At 47.4% G+C, this 17,898-nt stretch overlaps 7 protein-coding genes across 7 annotated transcripts; 5 read left to right on the forward strand and 2 right to left on the reverse strand.

The window, feature by feature from the left end:
• Nucleotides 1–520: 520 nt before the first annotated feature.
• Nucleotides 521–2,248, forward strand: BU24DRAFT_389755 (MFS general substrate transporter; the record flags this gene model as incomplete). Its single annotated transcript, XM_033525057.1, has 4 exons — nt 521–673; nt 732–1,024; nt 1,078–1,480; nt 1,535–2,248. The coding sequence occupies 4 exons, from the start codon at nt 521–523 to the stop codon at nt 2,177–2,179; spliced, it is 1,494 nt and encodes a 497-aa protein (XP_033386419.1). The 3' UTR covers nt 2,180–2,248.
• Nucleotides 2,249–3,068: 820 nt separating this feature from the next.
• BU24DRAFT_421094 (uncharacterized protein) lies at nt 3,069–5,840 on the forward strand. The gene is made up of 5 exons (XM_033527641.1): nt 3,069–3,361; nt 3,413–3,554; nt 3,607–4,298; nt 4,355–4,780; nt 4,827–5,840. The coding sequence occupies exons 1-5, from the start codon at nt 3,142–3,144 to the stop codon at nt 5,774–5,776; spliced, it is 2,430 nt and encodes an 809-aa protein (XP_033386420.1). The 5' UTR covers nt 3,069–3,141; the 3' UTR covers nt 5,777–5,840.
• A 432-nt stretch (nt 5,841–6,272) lies between these two features.
• BU24DRAFT_421095 (uncharacterized protein) lies at nt 6,273–8,701 on the forward strand. The gene is made up of 2 exons (XM_033527642.1): nt 6,273–6,523; nt 6,577–8,701. Exons 1-2 carry the CDS (start codon nt 6,493–6,495, stop codon nt 8,391–8,393), a joined length of 1,848 nt encoding a protein of 615 aa, XP_033386421.1. The 5' UTR covers nt 6,273–6,492; the 3' UTR covers nt 8,394–8,701.
• Nucleotides 8,617–9,609, reverse strand: BU24DRAFT_408036 (DnaJ-domain-containing protein; the record flags this gene model as incomplete). Its single annotated transcript, XM_033525838.1, has 1 exon — nt 8,617–9,609. One exon carries the CDS (start codon nt 9,607–9,609, stop codon nt 8,617–8,619), a length of 993 nt encoding a protein of 330 aa, XP_033386422.1.
• Nucleotides 9,610–11,114: 1,505 nt separating this feature from the next.
• Nucleotides 11,115–12,880, forward strand: BU24DRAFT_408037 (uncharacterized protein; the record flags this gene model as incomplete). The annotated part of the gene is made up of 5 exons (XM_033525839.1): nt 11,115–11,364; nt 11,416–11,435; nt 11,493–11,597; nt 11,712–12,034; nt 12,088–12,880. 5 exons carry the CDS (start codon nt 11,115–11,117, stop codon nt 12,878–12,880), a joined length of 1,491 nt encoding a protein of 496 aa, XP_033386423.1.
• Nucleotides 12,881–13,566: 686 nt separating this feature from the next.
• On the forward strand, nt 13,567–15,334 carry BU24DRAFT_368360 (glycoside hydrolase family 26 protein; the record flags this gene model as incomplete). The annotated part of the gene is made up of 5 exons (XM_033524369.1): nt 13,567–13,693; nt 13,750–14,005; nt 14,060–14,289; nt 14,337–14,854; nt 14,907–15,334. The coding sequence occupies 5 exons, from the start codon at nt 13,567–13,569 to the stop codon at nt 15,162–15,164; spliced, it is 1,389 nt and encodes a 462-aa protein (XP_033386424.1). The 3' UTR covers nt 15,165–15,334.
• A 581-nt stretch (nt 15,335–15,915) lies between these two features.
• On the reverse strand, nt 15,916–17,867 carry BU24DRAFT_421098 (AMP-binding enzyme). Its single transcript, XM_033527643.1, has 2 exons — nt 17,488–17,867; nt 15,916–17,425 (listed from the first exon to the last, which is right to left on the reverse strand). The coding sequence occupies exons 1-2, from the start codon at nt 17,803–17,805 to the stop codon at nt 16,073–16,075; spliced, it is 1,671 nt and encodes a 556-aa protein (XP_033386425.1). The 5' UTR covers nt 17,806–17,867; the 3' UTR covers nt 15,916–16,072.
• Between the last annotated feature and the right edge of the window lie 31 nt (nt 17,868–17,898).

Raw genomic sequence — 17,898 nt, forward strand, 5'->3', positions numbered from 1 at the left:
GCATACTCATCATCCAAGGCGGGGGACTCCACTTTAGCACGATTCAAACATACTCCACAATTTCTGTCAACCACGCGACTATGTGTGTAATATAGCAACTTGTGATAGTATGCATAATATGAAAAGGGTTAGTCTGGGGAAGCCTGGGTGAAGGAATCCTGCCATGCCGCCACGGCTCAGATCATCGGAGAACATCCCAAGCCACCACTGTCAGCTCACACGATCGGCTTTTCGGAGGACTTTAATGTTTTCAACAATGAACGGTGACCCCAGAATACCGGGGTCAAGTCAATAGGAGATCTGGAGAATCTCTCCGCATTCCCGGACGCTTGGGATTCACTAGCTTATCGATGTTTGTATAAATCCCTTCGTTGATACATTCATCGATCAATCTTCAGACATCAGAGAGCAACCCCCATAATTTACTTTCATTGGAAACCATCACGTTGTGGTTGTGAATTTGTTATATCTTCTTACAATGTCAGTCACCGTCGACGCGCAACCTCAGTCGACCAAGATGATGGCAACTGAGAAGATCGAGGGCCAGAGCGACATCACGCCAACGACGGCCGAAGAATGGCAGCGGAAAATTGCATCATGGTCGCCAGAAGAGCGAGCAGAAAAGGAGAAGAAATTTCTAAGAAAGATCGACGTTCACCTTCTCCCTATTCTGGTATGTCATTTCCACCCTTCTTGTACAGCGCTTCTTGGTCTAACATCAATATGATTAGATCGTCATGTATATCATGAACTACATCGATCGAAACGCACTCCCACAGGCTCGCATCCAAGGGCTTGAGGAAGATATTGGACTTGTCGGTTCGCAATACAACGTGGTTCTTTCTGTGACCTTCATCGGCTACATTCTGATGCAAGTGCCCTCCAACATGGCTCTAGGCCTTGTCCGACCAAGCTGGTATCTCTCTGCAGTGATGATTGCCTGGGGTGTGGTCAGTGGCTGTTCAGGTGTAGTCAACAGCTTCGCTGGTATTGCAGCATGTCGATTCTTCTTGGGAATTACTGAGTATGTCATATAAACCGACTACAGTGCTGTGAGGCTTCTCTGACAACTTCTAGGGCCCCTTTCTTCGCCGGTGTTGCTTTCCTCTTCAGTGGCTGGTATACGCGCAAGGAGCTAGGAATGAGATTGGGAATATTCTTCTGCGGAGCGATGTTGAGCGGTGCATTCGGTGGCCTGTTTGCTGCTGGAATTGCAGCTGCTTTCAAGAACAACAAATGGCCCTCCTGGCGCTGGTTGTTCATCATTGAAGGAATCGCCACCGTTGTCTTCGCTTTCGCCACGGCTTTCATCATTCCGGACTGGCCTGCAACGACAAAATGGCTGTCGGAGGAAGAGAAAGCATTGGGTGTTGTTCGCCTCGTTGAAGACGCCGGTGAGGAAGAAGAGGATATCAGCGTCTTTCAGTCACTGAAGCTGGCTGCTAAGGACTACCGTGTTTGGCTTTGCATTCTAGGACAGGTATGATCGATTTCCACAGTCCGTTCACTTATCAATACTAATACACTTTCATAGATGTCCGTTCAAGCCGTCGCATCTCTCACCAATTTCTTGCCAACCCTCGTGAAAGAGTTTGGTTTTGGTACCATCGAAACACTTCTTCTCACCGCTCCACCATACATCCTCACCGCGATATTCTGTCTATTCAACACCTGGTATAGCGACCGAACCTCCATGCGAAGCCCTCATATCATATACCCATCCATTGCTTGCATTATTGGCATTGTAATCACAATAGCTACTACGAACCATGCGGCCAGATTCTTCGCTCTCTATTTGATGTTACCTGGCACATACGGCTGCTTCCAGGTATCGAACGCTTGGATGGCGAATATCGCTGCTAGACCTCAAAAGAAGAGAGCCATCGCGCTGGCCATGAACAACGCTCTCGGTAACACTGCATTGGTCTGGACGCCCTATCTGTACCCCAAGAGCGACGGACCGCGATACACGATGGCATGGAGCGTGAACCTCGCGCTGTCGGTGGTTACGCTAGTCTCTGCCGTGGCACTCTCCTTCTGCCTCAGACGGGAGAACAAGAAGATCGACGACTTGAACGCTGCTGGGTACGCAGTTGAGGATAGCCATGATGAGAAAGCCCAGACAACCGGATTCGAAAGAGTTGGTGCCCCTGTTGTTCACTACAGATATGATATCTAGAGGTGGACACCTTTGGTGGAAAGTCCACTGTAAGAGGCAAACGTACATGTAATTAAGACGGGATGCTCGATAGTGGACCATTGTAAATATTGTGGCGCGCTATACGTGCGATTCAGAGTCCACTTCTTTTATGACTTTGCGGTGGAACGCTACCCCTAATTCTTTGAGCCGAACAAATTCGATGTGGGCCAATCTCGGCAGCGGCCAAACGTTTACTCAATTCAGTAATTTGTCTGAAAAACTATGGATTGCAGTGAAGTTTCCATGGTTCTTTGGGTCGTATATGCTTTTCTTTTCCATGGGAGAGCGTGTTTCACGTTTCGGGATTATTTTAGTTGTGCATAAACATCCTGGGCGATTTCAAAGCCATGCATTTCGGTGCAGCCACTAAGCGGATGTGAATTTTTAGTAACCTGGACGAGGCTACGATCCGACAGCCCAATAAAAGCTACGAGCAAATCTCCAGCAACACATTGATGTGTTTGCCTTGCAGATGGATTGATGAGAGAACAAGGGCCATGAGAAGGTTTTTATTGGATAGTTAAGAGGCCCTTATTATTATTATTCCAGTGTCTGCTCTTTGGTGATACAAGGCTGCTCGAAGCCACACATTGTAGCGCCTGGATGGCGAAACCCATCCCCTTCAATATTGAGACCAAAGTCCTGAAAAGCCGACCACCAGCCGGACGTGGTACTTCTAGATGGTCAGCCTAATTGCAAGCCTTTTCCAATTGATCTGGGACGCCTTTAATAAAGTAACCTCGGTTCTTCATCCGAACCACCAACCATCAGGTCATCATCGGACCGGACCCCACCTTTCCATTCAACTTGAGTGATTTCCCGCCGATTTCCCGGAATGCCTATGATGCATCATTGCCCATCACATATTATTACCCCAGCCTGCAGACCCCCGGTTTTTTGACCGACAATGAAAACACTACATCAACCCCAGATTCTAAAGGATGGAGACACCAGGTCAAAGTGCGGAGCTTTCAAAGGCGCACGTGACCCAAGGTCCATCCGAGACTAGCCCAGAAGCAACGAGGACCACCGAGCCAGGGGACTTGACAAAGGAACGTGATTCACACAGAGATACAAACCCTGTAGCTGAGATCTCACATAATGTAAAGAAGTCGGGGCGTGAGGGTGGCGTTGGAGGACCCGGCAGAAAACCAAGAGCCTGTGAGTGTAGCTTGGGTGAATGAGATCTCAATTAAAACTGACCAAAACAAGGTCAAGAATGCAAGCGGCAAAAGATGAAGTGTGAGGCAATGCCCGGAGAACGGAAATGTCGAAATTGTCAAAGAAGAAAGATCGAATGCGTGATGAAATATGTCCCAAATTCCTCGCTTGCAGAGGTGGAGAATCGATATGAGTACACACATCCATTCTGAGGAACAATTCAATGGTGAACTGATCATCAACAGGCAAAAGATCGATACCATGCACAATGAAATACAAGCCATACAGTCCACCCTTCAAGCTCTTCTTCGGCAACAGAACATGCTCCAAGCGCATACGCCTACTCCGGCAGCCAACCCAATGACTACTCCTGGTTCCGACTTGAACAGAAGCATTAATTCGGATTTGATCCACTCAAGGCAGGGCGAAAATACACACATGGCCATGACACGCGAAAATTCAGCGGAGCCCGAAACTAGTAATGATGAAAATGATCGTCAAGCTGCCGTACGGCTCGAGGAGCCCATGGGTTCTCTGTATGAAGTAACTCGACTCCGTAATATCCGGTCGAATCGTGCCAAAACTGTTAGACCCGCAAATCGCTCATTCGAAGAACTAGACGACTTCATAACGAGAGGAGTCATTGGTGAACATGAAGCTGAGGAGTTGTATGCGATCTTTCATACGAGCTTGAACCACTACCTTTGGGTAGGTCTAGAACAGCTTCACGGTAGCCTGGATTCAGTAAGAAGAAGCAGCGAAATGCTGACAGCCACGATTCTAACGGTCACTGCACTTCACATCCCCACTAGCGCCGAGACTTTTGACAAGTGCTATAAAGAGTTCCTGGGTCTGATATCGAGCAGTATGTTTTCAAGATATCACTCTATTGATGATGTTAGGGCGTTGTGCATTGCCGCTTTCTGGCTGTCAGATGGTAAGTATTGGCCCAACTGGCTCTTTGTGCACTACTGATAATGGCCCGGCCCGTAGTGAGTTGGAAACTCTCTGGACATGCAATACGCATCGCAACGGAATTAAACATCCACCATTCCTTCTTCAACGCACTCGAAGGTGATCCCGAGCATTTCATAAGAGCCAGGCTTTGGTATATGCTGTATGTTTGTGATCACCACTTTAGTATTGCCTACGGTCGTCCACCCATGATTGCCGAAAGCGTTCAGATCAGGGAGCATGAGAGATATCTACAATCACCCCTCGCGAACGCACTCGACTACCGGATACTAAGTCAGGTAGCCTTGATGCAAATCATGACGAGGATGCAGGATCGTTTTGGAAACCGAAGACTGCCGCAAGACGACCCGAGCGGTGCGTTGTTATCGGAAGCTGACTTCGTGGACATGCGAAATTTCAATGTAGAGATAGATCGCTGGCGTATGAAGTGGCATGCTAGACAAGGTAGGTTGATTTTCTTTGATAAAATGAAAAATCGCTAATATTTTAGTCAATAACACATTCATTGGCACATTTCCGCCGAAGGGGATTATTCTTTACTCTTACTTTGCGAAGCTGCAAATCAATTCCTTTGCCATCCGTGGTATCACATTGTCCCATACTCAATCAGCCAATTCCGCTGCAGTGCAACCCCAGCCATCGATCTTCCATAATTATAGCTCGCGAGAAGCCTCCATTGCCACTGGAACTATGTCACCCACCAACCACGGTCTTAGCACGGAGCGCAAAGAGTTCGCAAATACTGCCATCAGCTCCGCAGCGAGTATCCTGACATTTGTTCTGGAGGAGGAAGATATGAGACGAGCTCTTGTAGGAACACCCCTCTACGTCCATACGATGATTGCTTTTGCGTCCGTGTTCCTGATGAAAGTGACCACGAATTGGAACATGATCATCGGACTAAACGTGGAAACAAAATATGTTACCAATTTATTGGAGAGAATGATATTACTCCTCAAAGGCACAGTAACAAGCGATCGCCACCTATTGTATCACATTGCGGCTGGCCTTGAGAAGATGCTTGAGAAGAGCCGACAAGCCCAAGCACGTGGCCCCCCACCTGGACTAAATCAAGATCCACTTTCAGACTTGCAAACTTCGAATGGCTTTACTGCATCAACTCGGATTGAAAGCAGGCGGGCTCGAGCAACGTCAACCGCCTCCACGTTCCCCACATCAGAAAACCCCGGACAATTTGCATCAATAGCCGAGCCAAATATGCCTTCCAATGTCGACATGAACGGTTTTAGCGGGTGGGGCAACGGCTATGGCGTCGAAAACAATGCGCAAGGGGGAAATGAACGAGCTACCGAAACAGAGTATGGGGGTTTTTCCGGAAGCGACATGATGATCATGAACGATAGCCTCATTTACGAGGCTTTCGGCAGTGAAAGTGCGAATGATGTCTACAATCTTTTGACTAGCCAGTTCAGTTACTAATTGATATCGAACGTCGCGAGCGCCATTACATTGGGACTACTGCAAGTCCAGCAGCAAAGTGGGCATGTACGAAGAATGTAAATGGTAGATTTGCGAAAATAAGTTACAATTTTGATCATCCTGCTCGACAAAATTAATGTATTTCCCAAGAATCTAAAATCCACCTCAATCTAGGATTGGGTAATGAACAGATCGAAGAGCAGAATTACCGCGTAGCTTTGCCTTTACTTGCCAGCTTGTATCGTGAACTCAAAGAGGGCAAAATACAGCTTAACTTATTTGGGATTAGCCTTGTTTTAACCGTCTTAACTCTCACGATCAACGCGACTCTTTCTACCCAACACCTCACAAACTCACCCGCAGTGTTTTCTTGGTTCAGCTTCATTGGATCTGTGTCTAGCAATCAGAGTGGAAGCTAGCGTTTGCTAGTATTCACAGATTTTGTACGATCCCAGAGCGTGTCAGCGCTATTACTTCCCTAATCGTTTCGATTTAGGATTTCACTTGACAGTGCGCTACCTGTTAGCCACACCCGCACAACCAGAAGCCTGGCTCTGAGAGTCAAACCGACTTTGGGGCTTCGAGCAAGATTGAGCACGGAAAGCCTTTCCTTTGTTGTTTCAAATTGTCTCAAGATCTGATTAAGTGAGGGCCTCACTTCAACTTTTCCACCCGGGGCACAGATCATCAATCATTCGAAGGCGCCATCCATCGACATGTCGGGTGATAATGATGAAGCGTCAAATGGTAAGTACATTTGTTGCCACCTGGGTTCCTGAGATTGCTTAATTCGATTGAAGATTTCCTGCACCGAATGGAATCCATGTTAAGAAACTCGGCTGCGGGCTTGAACACTGTTGCAAATCCTCCATCTGGATCCGGAAATGATGGCAAGGACGCTTTTGCTCTTTTTGCAGCAGCAGTGGAATCGCAAACACCGATTGCTCATAGGCAGCGGAGTGAACCTGCAGAAGTACTTGACACTGGTTCGGAACTAGGCTCTTCTGATATGGAATGTAATTCCTCCTCGGAAGAGGATGGTGGGACTAGTGAGATCGAACTTGCCACACACCAGATTGAAGAAGAAAAGAAGACCGATACTTTGCTTCAGGCTGGCGAAGCTAGTCCAGCCAGATTGGCTGAAACAACATCTGCGATGGAGGGAAAGAAGGCGCTCAAGAGAAAGAGGGAGTTAGCAGGGCTGATGAGATTCACTGGTGACATACTACACACCATACCCTCCGCCTCAATTCTGCCGATCGCCACGAGTGTCACATGGCTACAACCACCCGAACTTCTCTGCTGTTACAACTGGCAACAGACTAATGATGGCACCAATGCTATCTTCGTTCCTGGGGCTCCGCCACTGTGGACATCGCCGTCGCTACCCTATACGGTCCCGAACGACAATGGCTATCATTTCGTGGACCACAACCACGCACGCCAGCCGAAATATCCTTACGCTCCCATGTTTTGTGCACTAAGTAGCATGAATCCAAATGTCAAATTCGATGATTTGGATATCTTAGCGGATCGAAACAATTTTCGGACCCTGCTGGAATATGTGCAGGGAAAGTCGACAGGACCATTCCGAATAGATCTGCATAAGATCAATAACACCCTGATCCTTGTCAAGAAAGCGGACAGATTTTGGCGAAAGGCGAACGGAATCAGTCACGGTTATAACTTTGAAAGCCACTTCACTCAACCTGAAAAGGGGCTAGAAGATGCGACAAGCCATTATCGAGTTATTCGATATGAGATGGGACCCTTGAGAGTAGCAGTCCGTTTCGAAGCCGATGCGTGTTATCAAGAGACTGAGCCCAGGGAAGTTGTACCAACCACTCTCGAGACTGTTGGCAAACCCGATCTGACAGAGAGGCCCCGTTTCAACTTCACAGCCCCTATCAGGGTAATTCGAAGAGGTCGACTTGTTCCATGTGCTAACATCGCTGAAATCAAATCGCAATCTATCAAATACGATGCTGAGGGGCGCACAAAATCCGTCGGTACCTACCCATGCATGGATCAACTTTGGTTCGGCCGGACGACGCATCTTTTCACGGGGCGCTACCAGTCAGAGACAGGCGTCTTCAGCCGCGTTAACTACAAAGAGGCCCGATCAAATATCGCTGATTGGGAAGAGAAATCACAGGATGGCTTGCGAAAGCTTGTTAGCCTTCTCGTACAGTTGAAAGGCATCGTGGAAGGCGAAGACTTTCCCGAAGGCGCCGCTGTTGTATTGCGGGAGACCAAGACGGGACCACTAACAGTAAGAGTAATGGACGAAGTGCGACTAAAAGTGCATCCCCATTTCGTCCAAAAGTATTGGAAGCAACCATTACCAGACAACCGGCATCAGCGTCGTGCTGCAAATGCTCGGGGAGGATATCAAAGAGGCAACGCGCACCAACGTGGTTCTGTGTCACCGCACAACTTTCATCCACGCGGCGCCTTCCAACACCGAGGCGACTATGCGGCTCGAAGACAAAGCACTCCAGAACAAGGAGCAGGAAACAATGTCCAGACACTGAACCCTCAGGATGGGTCACCGAATGCGTACCGGGGTGGTGCGCGTGGTGGAGGTCACAGGAGAGGAAGGGGGCGTGCACAGTAGGTCTTGCTATCAGGATCAAAACAATGTCACGACTACTTTTGTATTATCAATGATATGTTCGCCAAAGGGTTGGCGTTTTAGTTTAAGTCACTTCCGTTCAATTGTATAAAACCTTTTGTATTACTCTGTTTATACTATAACACATGGATTCATAGCATCAAAAGTGCCGAACGGCGATGACTATGAGGAATAGTCGTCTAGATAATTGGCGAAGAGCCGGGGCTTACAATCTGTACCCAGCCGCTACGATGAGGGATGCATGTGTGCCTTGGACCTTGGAATGAAAGATACGATCGCGGTCTTCTAAATCCACAATCTTGATCCCAGGCCTATCGAACTCTAGTTGTTTTCGCAGATCATCGGCTGCAATGCCGTCATTACCATCAGGCTGGTTTGTTTGAAACCTCATTCGAGTGATGACCAAAGCTGCATCCTTTGGTGCCCGAATGGAATGATCGACATCAACATGCCAATCTTCTCCGGGGTACTGCCTGTGGTCGTTTTCTGGCCTGGGAATTGGGGTGAACCTGACGTTCAGAGTCGCCCCGCTTTCCCGGCGAATCTGGAATTCGGTGTTGATAGCTACATGCCAATGATTTGGAGAGTCGAATACCCGGATTATAAAGTCTTTACTATTGACCGTAGCTTTCTCGGGATCAAAGCCCTCGTTGAACGGGAGAGAAACGATGACCAGCAGACAGTTGTTCGATACTAACGAGTTAAAGATATGTACCCCTCCGGAGTGGACACGATATCGATTTGGAATGGTGATCTCTACATTCCAGCCTTTGTCGTCTTGGTGTCGAATGGTGTTTGGATTTTCTGGTTTCGAGGGGCGCGAAGGGCTTTTAGGAATGGTTGGATTCTCTGGCGACCAATAGAGGGAAGCATCATACGTCTTCCTTTTAGAAGGATCACCTAACACTTCATAAGAATTGTTCACGGTTTTCAAGATGCCTTCTCGCCTTGCCCGCTCCTCAGGAGGGAGGCTCCTGGTCTTGTCTGGGTGGTTCTGCGTAGATAACGCCATCCAGGCTTTACGGATGTCTTGCGCACTCGCATCCCGACCGACTGAGAGAACATCATAATGGGTCGACATCTTGTTTCGCCAACTGAAAGGGTTGCAGTTAACAGTTGTGTCAATTGGCGAAAGGCTCTGGAGTTGCATGTTCCGTTCGATAATTTCTGTACCCAAGTAGCAGTGCCCGCGAAACATTCTGGCTAGTGGGAGAGCTTGCACAATCACTCGCAATGAACATGAACAATGTAAGAACAGGGCTTGGTGATCATTTACGAACGTCGATTACAGAGTGAAACTTCTGCATTTCACTACCAAACACCTTTCACTGTCGGGTGCACCATGGTACAATACATTCATGGTGAATATTGTCCGTGCGACTTATATGGCTTGTTTAATTGGTCGAATGTCTTGGATGTTTCTCAATTCACTCGTAGGCCAGGTGGCCCGATTGCTTCCATGATGAAATCCTTATTGCGGCCTAGCAGAAAATCACTTTCAGTGAACAGACTTCGGCACGTGACTTGGAATCCGGACGGGGACTTCAATCATGTATATCTGCACTATGTCAGCTAGTTAGGACTTGACCCAAGAACGCTTTGATCTCGCCACCATTCAAGTACTCAACTCGCTCACATAGCGTCTGAGATCTACGACACGTATGATCGGCCAAACAAGCACCGTCGGACGGACTTGCGTTACCATTGCGCCCGCCTTTCTACGCCTCAGTAGACGCCTTTGACTTTCCTCTATCTCTGACGCAGCTAAGAATCTCAAATGAGAAATCTAGCGCAATGATACCAAGTTAATATTGTGGTTTCAATGCTACTTATATATATGAATCACCAATCCACATGCGTAACAAGTCGAGCAAGCTTGGTGGTTGGTGACACAATATGCGCGGTTGGCAGCGATCGTTCTAAGGCGAATCAAAGTAAGCACAAACTGCATGGATGTTGTCGATGTTGATGTACGACCAGGGTTTGCCCTATAACTTGGTTCTGACACTCCTCCAGACTATGTATGCCTTTCTCCATAATACACGGACTTTGTGCCATGAAACCACGTGGGATCGACCGTTCGCGCCGGACGCCAAAAATCTACACCAGCAAGTCCGTCTGACACGCCATGTCCTGCTTAAGCATAATCGCTTCCACACTCGATATGTATGAGGCAATCAAAGTCCTTCTTCGAATTCATTTTACGATAAATGATCAAGTGTTGATAAAAATTTCATCGCGGACGGATGAACAGTGTAAGATTGAAGCCACTTTGCGGACTTGAATCCTACTGCTGAGCTTAGCTGCACAGCGTGCCGAGAGTCATCTTCGACAACTAAACACGCGGCATCCATGGTGGTCTTATGTCATAACTTACCACGTATGATGCAAAGACTGCTCATCTTCTACAGATTTTGCATTCAAAGCCTACGAGCCCAGACTCTTATCGTTTGAAGTCAAAACTCCAGGTCGGAAAATTATTTTGGCTGGCGAGACTATTCGTGAGAGCCGTACGCTAACCAATTCCAGAACCAGCCATGTTTGAAGTAGTCCGACATCCGTCAGACATACTCGTCCAAAATACGGCTTTGTCCCCAATTATGATTTTCAAAATTTGCTGACATTCAAAAAATTCATGTCGTACGCGTCTGCGTACTACCACATCACGAACCTCGTTGCGCAACATTGTGGTGAATCTTCAAGATGGCGCCTGCGGGAGGCCAGGCACCTGGGCTTCCGCCCATTGGCGACCCAACGAACCCTTTAGAGATCATGTTAAACACTCCAGCGCTGCGTCCTCCGGAAGGAATTGTCGTTGAGATGACTTTAGATGGGCCCGATCAAGTTTGGTTCCTCGTGGTTGCGATCCTTTGTACAGCCGTTCCTGGGATCTTCCTGATCTTGCGAGTTTATACGAAATTGGCGATATCAAGAGGGTTCGAACTGGCTGACTGTAAGATACATACACTATTTTCATAAATGTTAAGACTGACAATAATTTCAGACTTCATTTTTCTTGCTTTTGTAAGTCTACGTCAACAATTCACGAAGAAAGTGCTAGGGCTGACAGTAATATGAAAGCCTCTCATGGTTGTTGAAATTGCAAATGGTTACCTCATGGTGAAATGGGGCGCTGGCGTACATCAATGGCAGGTTACATTCCGTCAACTGTTTAATCAATTATACGTATGTTCTCCTCGCGATCAATCAGTTCCGTATTAACAAAACTAGTGGATGAACGTAGCCGAAGTGATATACTGTCCCCTGAGCTTCCTTGTGAAGACAGCTATTCTTTTGCAGTATCTACGAGTATTTGCCCCGACACGACAGCTGAATCGATTGATGTGGTATGGTGCATGTACTACAATTGCCGCTTGCTTCATTTTCTACACGGTCTTCACATTCTGGACAATGTTCTACTGCAAGCCAAGAACCATGATTTGGAACAAATTTACACCAGATGGCAAGTGTCACGACCACGGACCAATTGTCATTAGCCAGGGGATATTCAACATGGCATCCGATGTAATAATCTTGCTCCTTCCGACGAGAAGTCTCTGGCAGTTGAGAGTGCCTTTGGCAAGGAAGTTGGTCATCACATCGCTTTTCGCAACGGGTTTACTGTAAGACTTTCTTTCTCACCTCCATACTTAGGGTACTTGCTAACGAGCCAAAGTGCATGTGTTGCATCAGTGATGCGCATCGTCTTCACGATCAAGATCGCGCCCATATTCACTGAGTCCGATATATCTCACAATGGACTTCTCATTGGTCTTTGGACGCAGGCAGAGGTCGCGCTCGGATTTATAGTCGCTTGTTCACTTTCACTACCCAAGCTCGTCCAAGCGAAGCGTAAGAAGATCTCTCAAGCAATGTCCAAGGTCTCGTCGCCCTTCTCCAGCATACGGAGCACAATCAGAAGCCGGAGCGGATCGCAGTCCACCAAAAGATCGAATTCGACGAGCGATGGGTCCAGGAAGGGTTCGTTGCCGTTGATCGTCATGCAAAGTGAAGCTGGCGGCATCAAGCGGCCGATATACTACGAAGAGAGGGAGTTGCGGGCGCAGCATGAGAAGGGGATGTTTCCGATCAAAGAGGAGCGCGATCCTTATCCGCTACCTAGCGAGGCGGGCAGTACCTACTCGCCTTCAATTCACTCCCCGCGCAGCAGCACTTCTAGTGACGACCCTACGCTTCACGTGGCGCCTCTGAACTGGATGAACAAAGGCGCTCCTCGCAACCTTGGCGTACTGCCACCTGCCCCAGACTCCGTAGATGGTACAGAGGGACCTTTACACGAGATCGCGACTCTTCCGCCGGTGTTGAACGGAATGAATGCCGGAGGTGAGAGGGCTTCCCATCGACTAACTCAGAAGGAATTGTTCGTGTTGCAACAGTTCAATTTTGAGAGATTTAGCGATAGCGTCGATATTGAGCGCACAGCAGATCTGGCGTTGAAAGGTCGTTAATGTACTCCTTCATGATTGTAATATTAGCAATTCGTTCACATTCGATACCAGGGCCATGGGTAAGGTTACCAGGCAGGATGCCCAAACGTAGGTTTAGTGCTTTCCCTGTATACTAGGAAACGGCGGCGTATACAGGTGTTAGGTATGTTTTTATCATGAATGTAAACAATGTTCAGAAAATAATAATGTTACTACTTGTTATGTCACGATGTTCACCTACGTATTGCAGGTGCATAATTGCCCGAATGGGAACGGAATGGAATGGACATGTTCCCGGAACTACAATTAGATGTTGAACTAGATGTTGAGTAAATGGCAAACCGCCATTAATGAAAAGTCTCCTTTCCCTAGTTTTATATGAAAGCAAAATGCTTTAGTGGATGGGTACAAGGCCTGATTGGTGGTTTTCTTTAATCCGGGGTACACTTACTGCCCTGTAATTAAATCTAATTTACGCAGAACCCAGAATCCCGGATATCCGTAACTCGCGACATCCGAATGTTAACTTGTGTTTTGCTCAAGCTTTTTATATTGTAATTTGAGTACTATCACGGCTTCTAATCCCGGGCCTTGATGGTGCCATTTTGTGCGCAATCTGGCCATAGGAACTTTGAAGTATAAACAACGAGCTGCGACACCATGATCTATTTCATATGCACATGCGCTAGATTTGATTGTCATTGACGATGCTTTCTGCGGTACTTTTCGTCGCGGCCTGTGCTGCTACTGCAGTTGCACAGACTATCACACTACAAGCGGAGTCAGCAACTTTGTCAGGCGTGATTGTTGGAACGGCTGTCGCTGGATTTACAGGTATTGATAATTGACAATACATGAGGGCAAATTGGCCTGACTGAGTTTAATATCAGGTTCGGGATACGTAGAAGGGTTCGATGAGTCGACCGACTCCATCAAGTTCACAGCAGATATCACTACGGCAGGCTTATACGATTTGAGTATCGTATACAATGGCCCTTACGGTGACAAGTACACCTACATCGTAGCTAATGGTGCTGGGTCTCAAATCTCGCTTCCCGCCACGACTGAATGGAAGACTGTATCTGCAGGCCAGGTTTTGCTCACTGCTGGCAAAAACGCTCTCGAGATCCAGAGTAATTGGGGCTGGTATTTTGACTCTAGATTGTTCGTTCAATGGCATAAAGTACTAATATTCGCAAGGTATCTTGTCGATGCGATTACACTGTCACCTTCTGCCCCACGAGGACCCCATAAAGTCACCACTAAACCAGTAAACAAGAAGGCTAATGCAGATGCCAAAGCACTGCTTAAATATCTGGGAAGCATTTATGGAAAGCATATCCTCTCCGGCCAACAAGATCAGGCTTCACTTGATTGGGTTACTACAAATGTCGGAAAAACGCCTGCTATTCTTGGGCTTGACTTCATGGGTACTATATGTGACTTTATCTTGCCCAACCAAGCTGATTTCATCTAGACTATACCGAATCTCGAACGTCGCGGGGTGCCTCCTCCACTGATGTGGATAAAGCTATTGCATTCGCAGCCAAGGGTGGGATTATCACTTTTGCCTGGCACTGGGGCGCACCAGTAGGTCTATACGATAATGAAACCGAGCCTTGGTGGTCCGGATTCTATACGAGAGCCACGGATTTCAACATCGTCGATGCACTTGCTGATACTAAGAATGCGAACTACACGTTACTGATCAAAGATATCGACACAATTGCGGTTCAGCTGAAGAAGCTGCAGAACGCAAAAGTGCCCGTCTTGTTCCGGCCACTCCACGAGGCGGAGGGAGGCTGGTTTTGGTGGGGCGCACATGGCCCTGAGCCAGCCAAGAAGTTGTATCGAATCGTATATGAAAGGTTAACTACGCATCACGGCATCAACAACTTGATCTGGGTGTGGAATTCCGTCGCAAAAGACTGGTACCCTGGCAGTGATGTTGTCGACATCGTCAGCGCCGATACTTATAGTCAAGGTGACCATGGGGTAAGTGCTTGATTCTCTCATTGCAAGTGGTCTGGCTGACCATAATCTGCAGCCTGTGTCTGCTACTTACAACAATTTACTCGCACTAACAAACGATACTAAAATCATCGCTGCGGCTGAGATTGGATCAGTTATGGAGCCGGCATTGCTGAAGGCCTATCAGGCGGATTGGGTGTACTTCTGCGTCTGGTCTGGTGATTTCATTTCAGGTGGGCAATGGAACAGCCTCTCATTCCTCAAAGAAGTGTACAATGATGAGTATGTTCTCACACTGGATGAGATACAGGGTTGGAAAGGAGGCAAGGCATAGTAAAGTTAGATAGTGAGTGCCTGACATTGAAGCCAACAACATTTGAATCCTAGTAATTTTACCTCTCATACAAGATGGTACATTGGCAACTTAAGTTTGTTTTAATCTATAGAGGCCTGCATCTGCTGCGTGATTGCGCCGAACATTCTAGCTGGTTTATCCTAATCTCTATAGAATGTTACGAACTGTGAGTCTTGTAGTTTGATGGTGGATTGGCCTACCTCGTTCCAGATACAACATGTGATGATGACTCTGCATGAAAACACGATGGTCACACAATACACAAAATCACACGTGTTCTATGATTTGATGAGGCGCAATCCGCTGTTTCGCGAACCTAGAGAGGGCAGGCACGTCGGGCTGGCTGGCTGCTGGTATTCTAGGCTGTACACTCTCAAGGCATTAGGATTATTAACTGGCTACAGTGCACTCTGGAAAATAGAAAAAGCTAGCAAGTGGCCATCCCGACGTGCTTCACTATCCTCTCCTCTGTGCCTCGCCTGTAATAGAAATTAGCGTCGGGTTTCGATGTCGTTTCCCCACTATTTTGTACGGACGATTTCCCAAAACAAATTTTCCGCAGGACAATCAGCGTCATGGCTTCGTAACGACGGCACGCAACCCTGTTGGCAGTGGTGCCAGTGCTCAGATCTCTCGTGTTGTCTACGCAGTGGACCTAACCTAGTGCATCAACAGTAGCATCGCACATAGTTTGAAGAGTCGACCTCAGACTACATGAAATGTGAGAAATTCCTACCCTACGCTGAGAAAATTACTAGGGGCTAAACCGCGATGCTATTGAAATTCAGAAAAAGATATTCGACAGAGGTAAATACAGGGGCCCATCGATCGAGCCGGTGCTGAAAGCTGCGGGTGCTATAATTGAACTGTTGGGTGAATACCTGGACTTAGATAATCAAATGATTCATACCAACCCTGCCTCCACAAAGACGCTCAATCTCGACTTCAAACTTTTTAACACTCGCTGCTCGCACCAGTGATCCTTTTGGATTCCTCATCAAACCCTTTTCGCTCTCAGTAATTATGACAAATTCCTTCCGCAGCCTAGTATAATTGGAAAGCCCTTTGTTTGCCTCTTCTATTACCGGCCATATTTCTTTCATGGTAATTTCGAAGCCTTTCTCTTTGAATATCTCGCTTGCCGCTGGCGTGAGCTCGATAACAAGAAACGGGCGCTCACGTCCGTTGCCACCGACGAACCCCATCTGCACGCTTGGATGATTGGATATGGTTTCCTCTACCGAAGCGGCATCGATATTTGCACTGTTTGAAAGTACTACAATATCATCAGAGCGACCAACGTACGCCCATAGTCCTTCTTTGTCTGGATGTGGTTGGAACAGATCTCTTGTTTGATACACTGGAGTATCCGGAAACACAGAAAAGACTTGTTGCCATACGGCATCGGGATCTTTCTTGAATACTAGCTCATATAGTTTATCTCCTCTTTCTTCAAAATGGATTCCTTGGCCTGACTGAAAGCGATAGTAGGCCCAGTCTTTGGGAGAATCGGCTGTCTCCAGAAAGTAGGGGCCACATTCTGTCGTTCCCATCGCAGGACATATTTTTACGTATTTTGAAAGAAAATTACCAGTTTCTGCATCAAGAGCGGCCCCAATCCATTGTATGTAATCGAGGCTCTTGAGGATCTCTAGTGCAGGTGGCTGTTGTGTTAATGCTCGCAACAGGAAGGGTGGCGCGACAAAACCTTTTGCTTGGCTGTATCTTAACGTCTCTATGATGCCTCGAGGGCTCGGTGCTTTTGTTGCTGGGCCTTGTACAATAATGGAATGTAAGAAGAAAGGAGCTTGAAGCGCTGCGCACAAGCCCGAGAAGTGGCTCAACGGTACGACTGAGAAGCACCGTCTATGACTGTGCCAGCCAAGCTGAGTATGCTCCTTATGCTCAGGTAGTCCTTGCGCAATATCGAACGAAGTCATCATGCGGTTCGTGTAGGTGATTATTTTGGGAAATCCTGTGGTCCCAGATGTATGGAATATAAGCCACGGGTCGTCTTTCCCTTCATCATACGATTTGGGGTAGGGAAATGGGGCAATTTCATTGGCGTTAAGCCAATGATCAAGTTCAGGAACTGTGACAGTCTTGATATGCGGAGCATCAGCGAGAAGTTGTTGTGCCGTTTCACGTTCATTCGTCGGATGAAGAAGAGTTTTGCAGCCTGTAGAAAGGATCATGTTCTTCTTGACCAAAGCAGGCGCCAGAGAATACGGGAACAGGATCTGCACATGTCAATCCACAGCACATGCTAGGGCCATAGTCACTTCAAAATATTTCCACTCACTTGCTTTCCAACTTTCGACGCTGCGACTGCTAGAATGGGATATCGCAAATCATTCGGGCCTGAGTAGGCGATGGCATCGAATGGAGCATTACTTAATGCCCCGACATTGGTGACTAGCCAAACAGCAGCATGGTTGATCGCATTTGAAAAAGATTTGCATGTGATGTCCCGGAACCCTTTTGAGAGATCTGAGGCGTCTTTCGGAATAGAAAAGATGGCTTCATTAGGTCGCGACACAGCTTGTGCATCTATAGTAGAAGCAATGAGCCGCTTCCCGGGAATACCGGTGTCTACCTCCGCTTGTGTTTGAGCCGACATATTCTGATTTGGAAAGGGGTGAATGGAGCCTGGTGCTCAAGGCTATTGTAAGGTTCGTCATATACAATCGTAGTCTGGCTCTGTGTACATGAT

This window comes from Aaosphaeria arxii (genome assembly GCF_010015735.1).
Source record: "Aaosphaeria arxii CBS 175.79 unplaced genomic scaffold BU24scaffold_3, whole genome shotgun sequence".
Classification (NCBI taxonomy): domain Eukaryota; kingdom Fungi; phylum Ascomycota; class Dothideomycetes; order Pleosporales; genus Aaosphaeria; species Aaosphaeria arxii.

Excerpts from the sequence above, each read along its gene's own strand:
- BU24DRAFT_421095 (XM_033527642.1), top strand. The coding sequence starts at position 6,493 with ATGTCGGGTGATAATGATGAAGCGTCAAATG. Across the intron at positions 6,524-6,576 it reads TAATGATGAAGCGTCAAATG|ATTTCCTGCACCGAATGGAA; the intron begins GTAAGTACATTT and ends ATTCGATTGAAG.
- BU24DRAFT_421098 (XM_033527643.1), bottom strand. The coding sequence starts at position 17,805 with ATGTCGGCTCAAACACAAGCGGAGGTAGACACCGGTATTCCCGGGAAG. Across the intron at positions 17,426-17,487 it reads CGTCGAAAGTTGGAAAGCAA|ATCCTGTTCCCGTATTCTCT; the intron begins GTGAGTGGAAAT and ends TGACATGTGCAG.
- BU24DRAFT_421094 (XM_033527641.1), top strand. The coding sequence starts at position 3,142 with ATGGAGACACCAGGTCAAAGTGCGGAGCTTTCAAAGGCGCACGTGACC. Across the intron at positions 3,362-3,412 it reads CGGCAGAAAACCAAGAGCCT|GTCAAGAATGCAAGCGGCAA; the intron begins GTGAGTGTAGCT and ends GACCAAAACAAG. Across the intron at positions 4,781-4,826 it reads GAAGTGGCATGCTAGACAAG|TCAATAACACATTCATTGGC; the intron begins GTAGGTTGATTT and ends CTAATATTTTAG.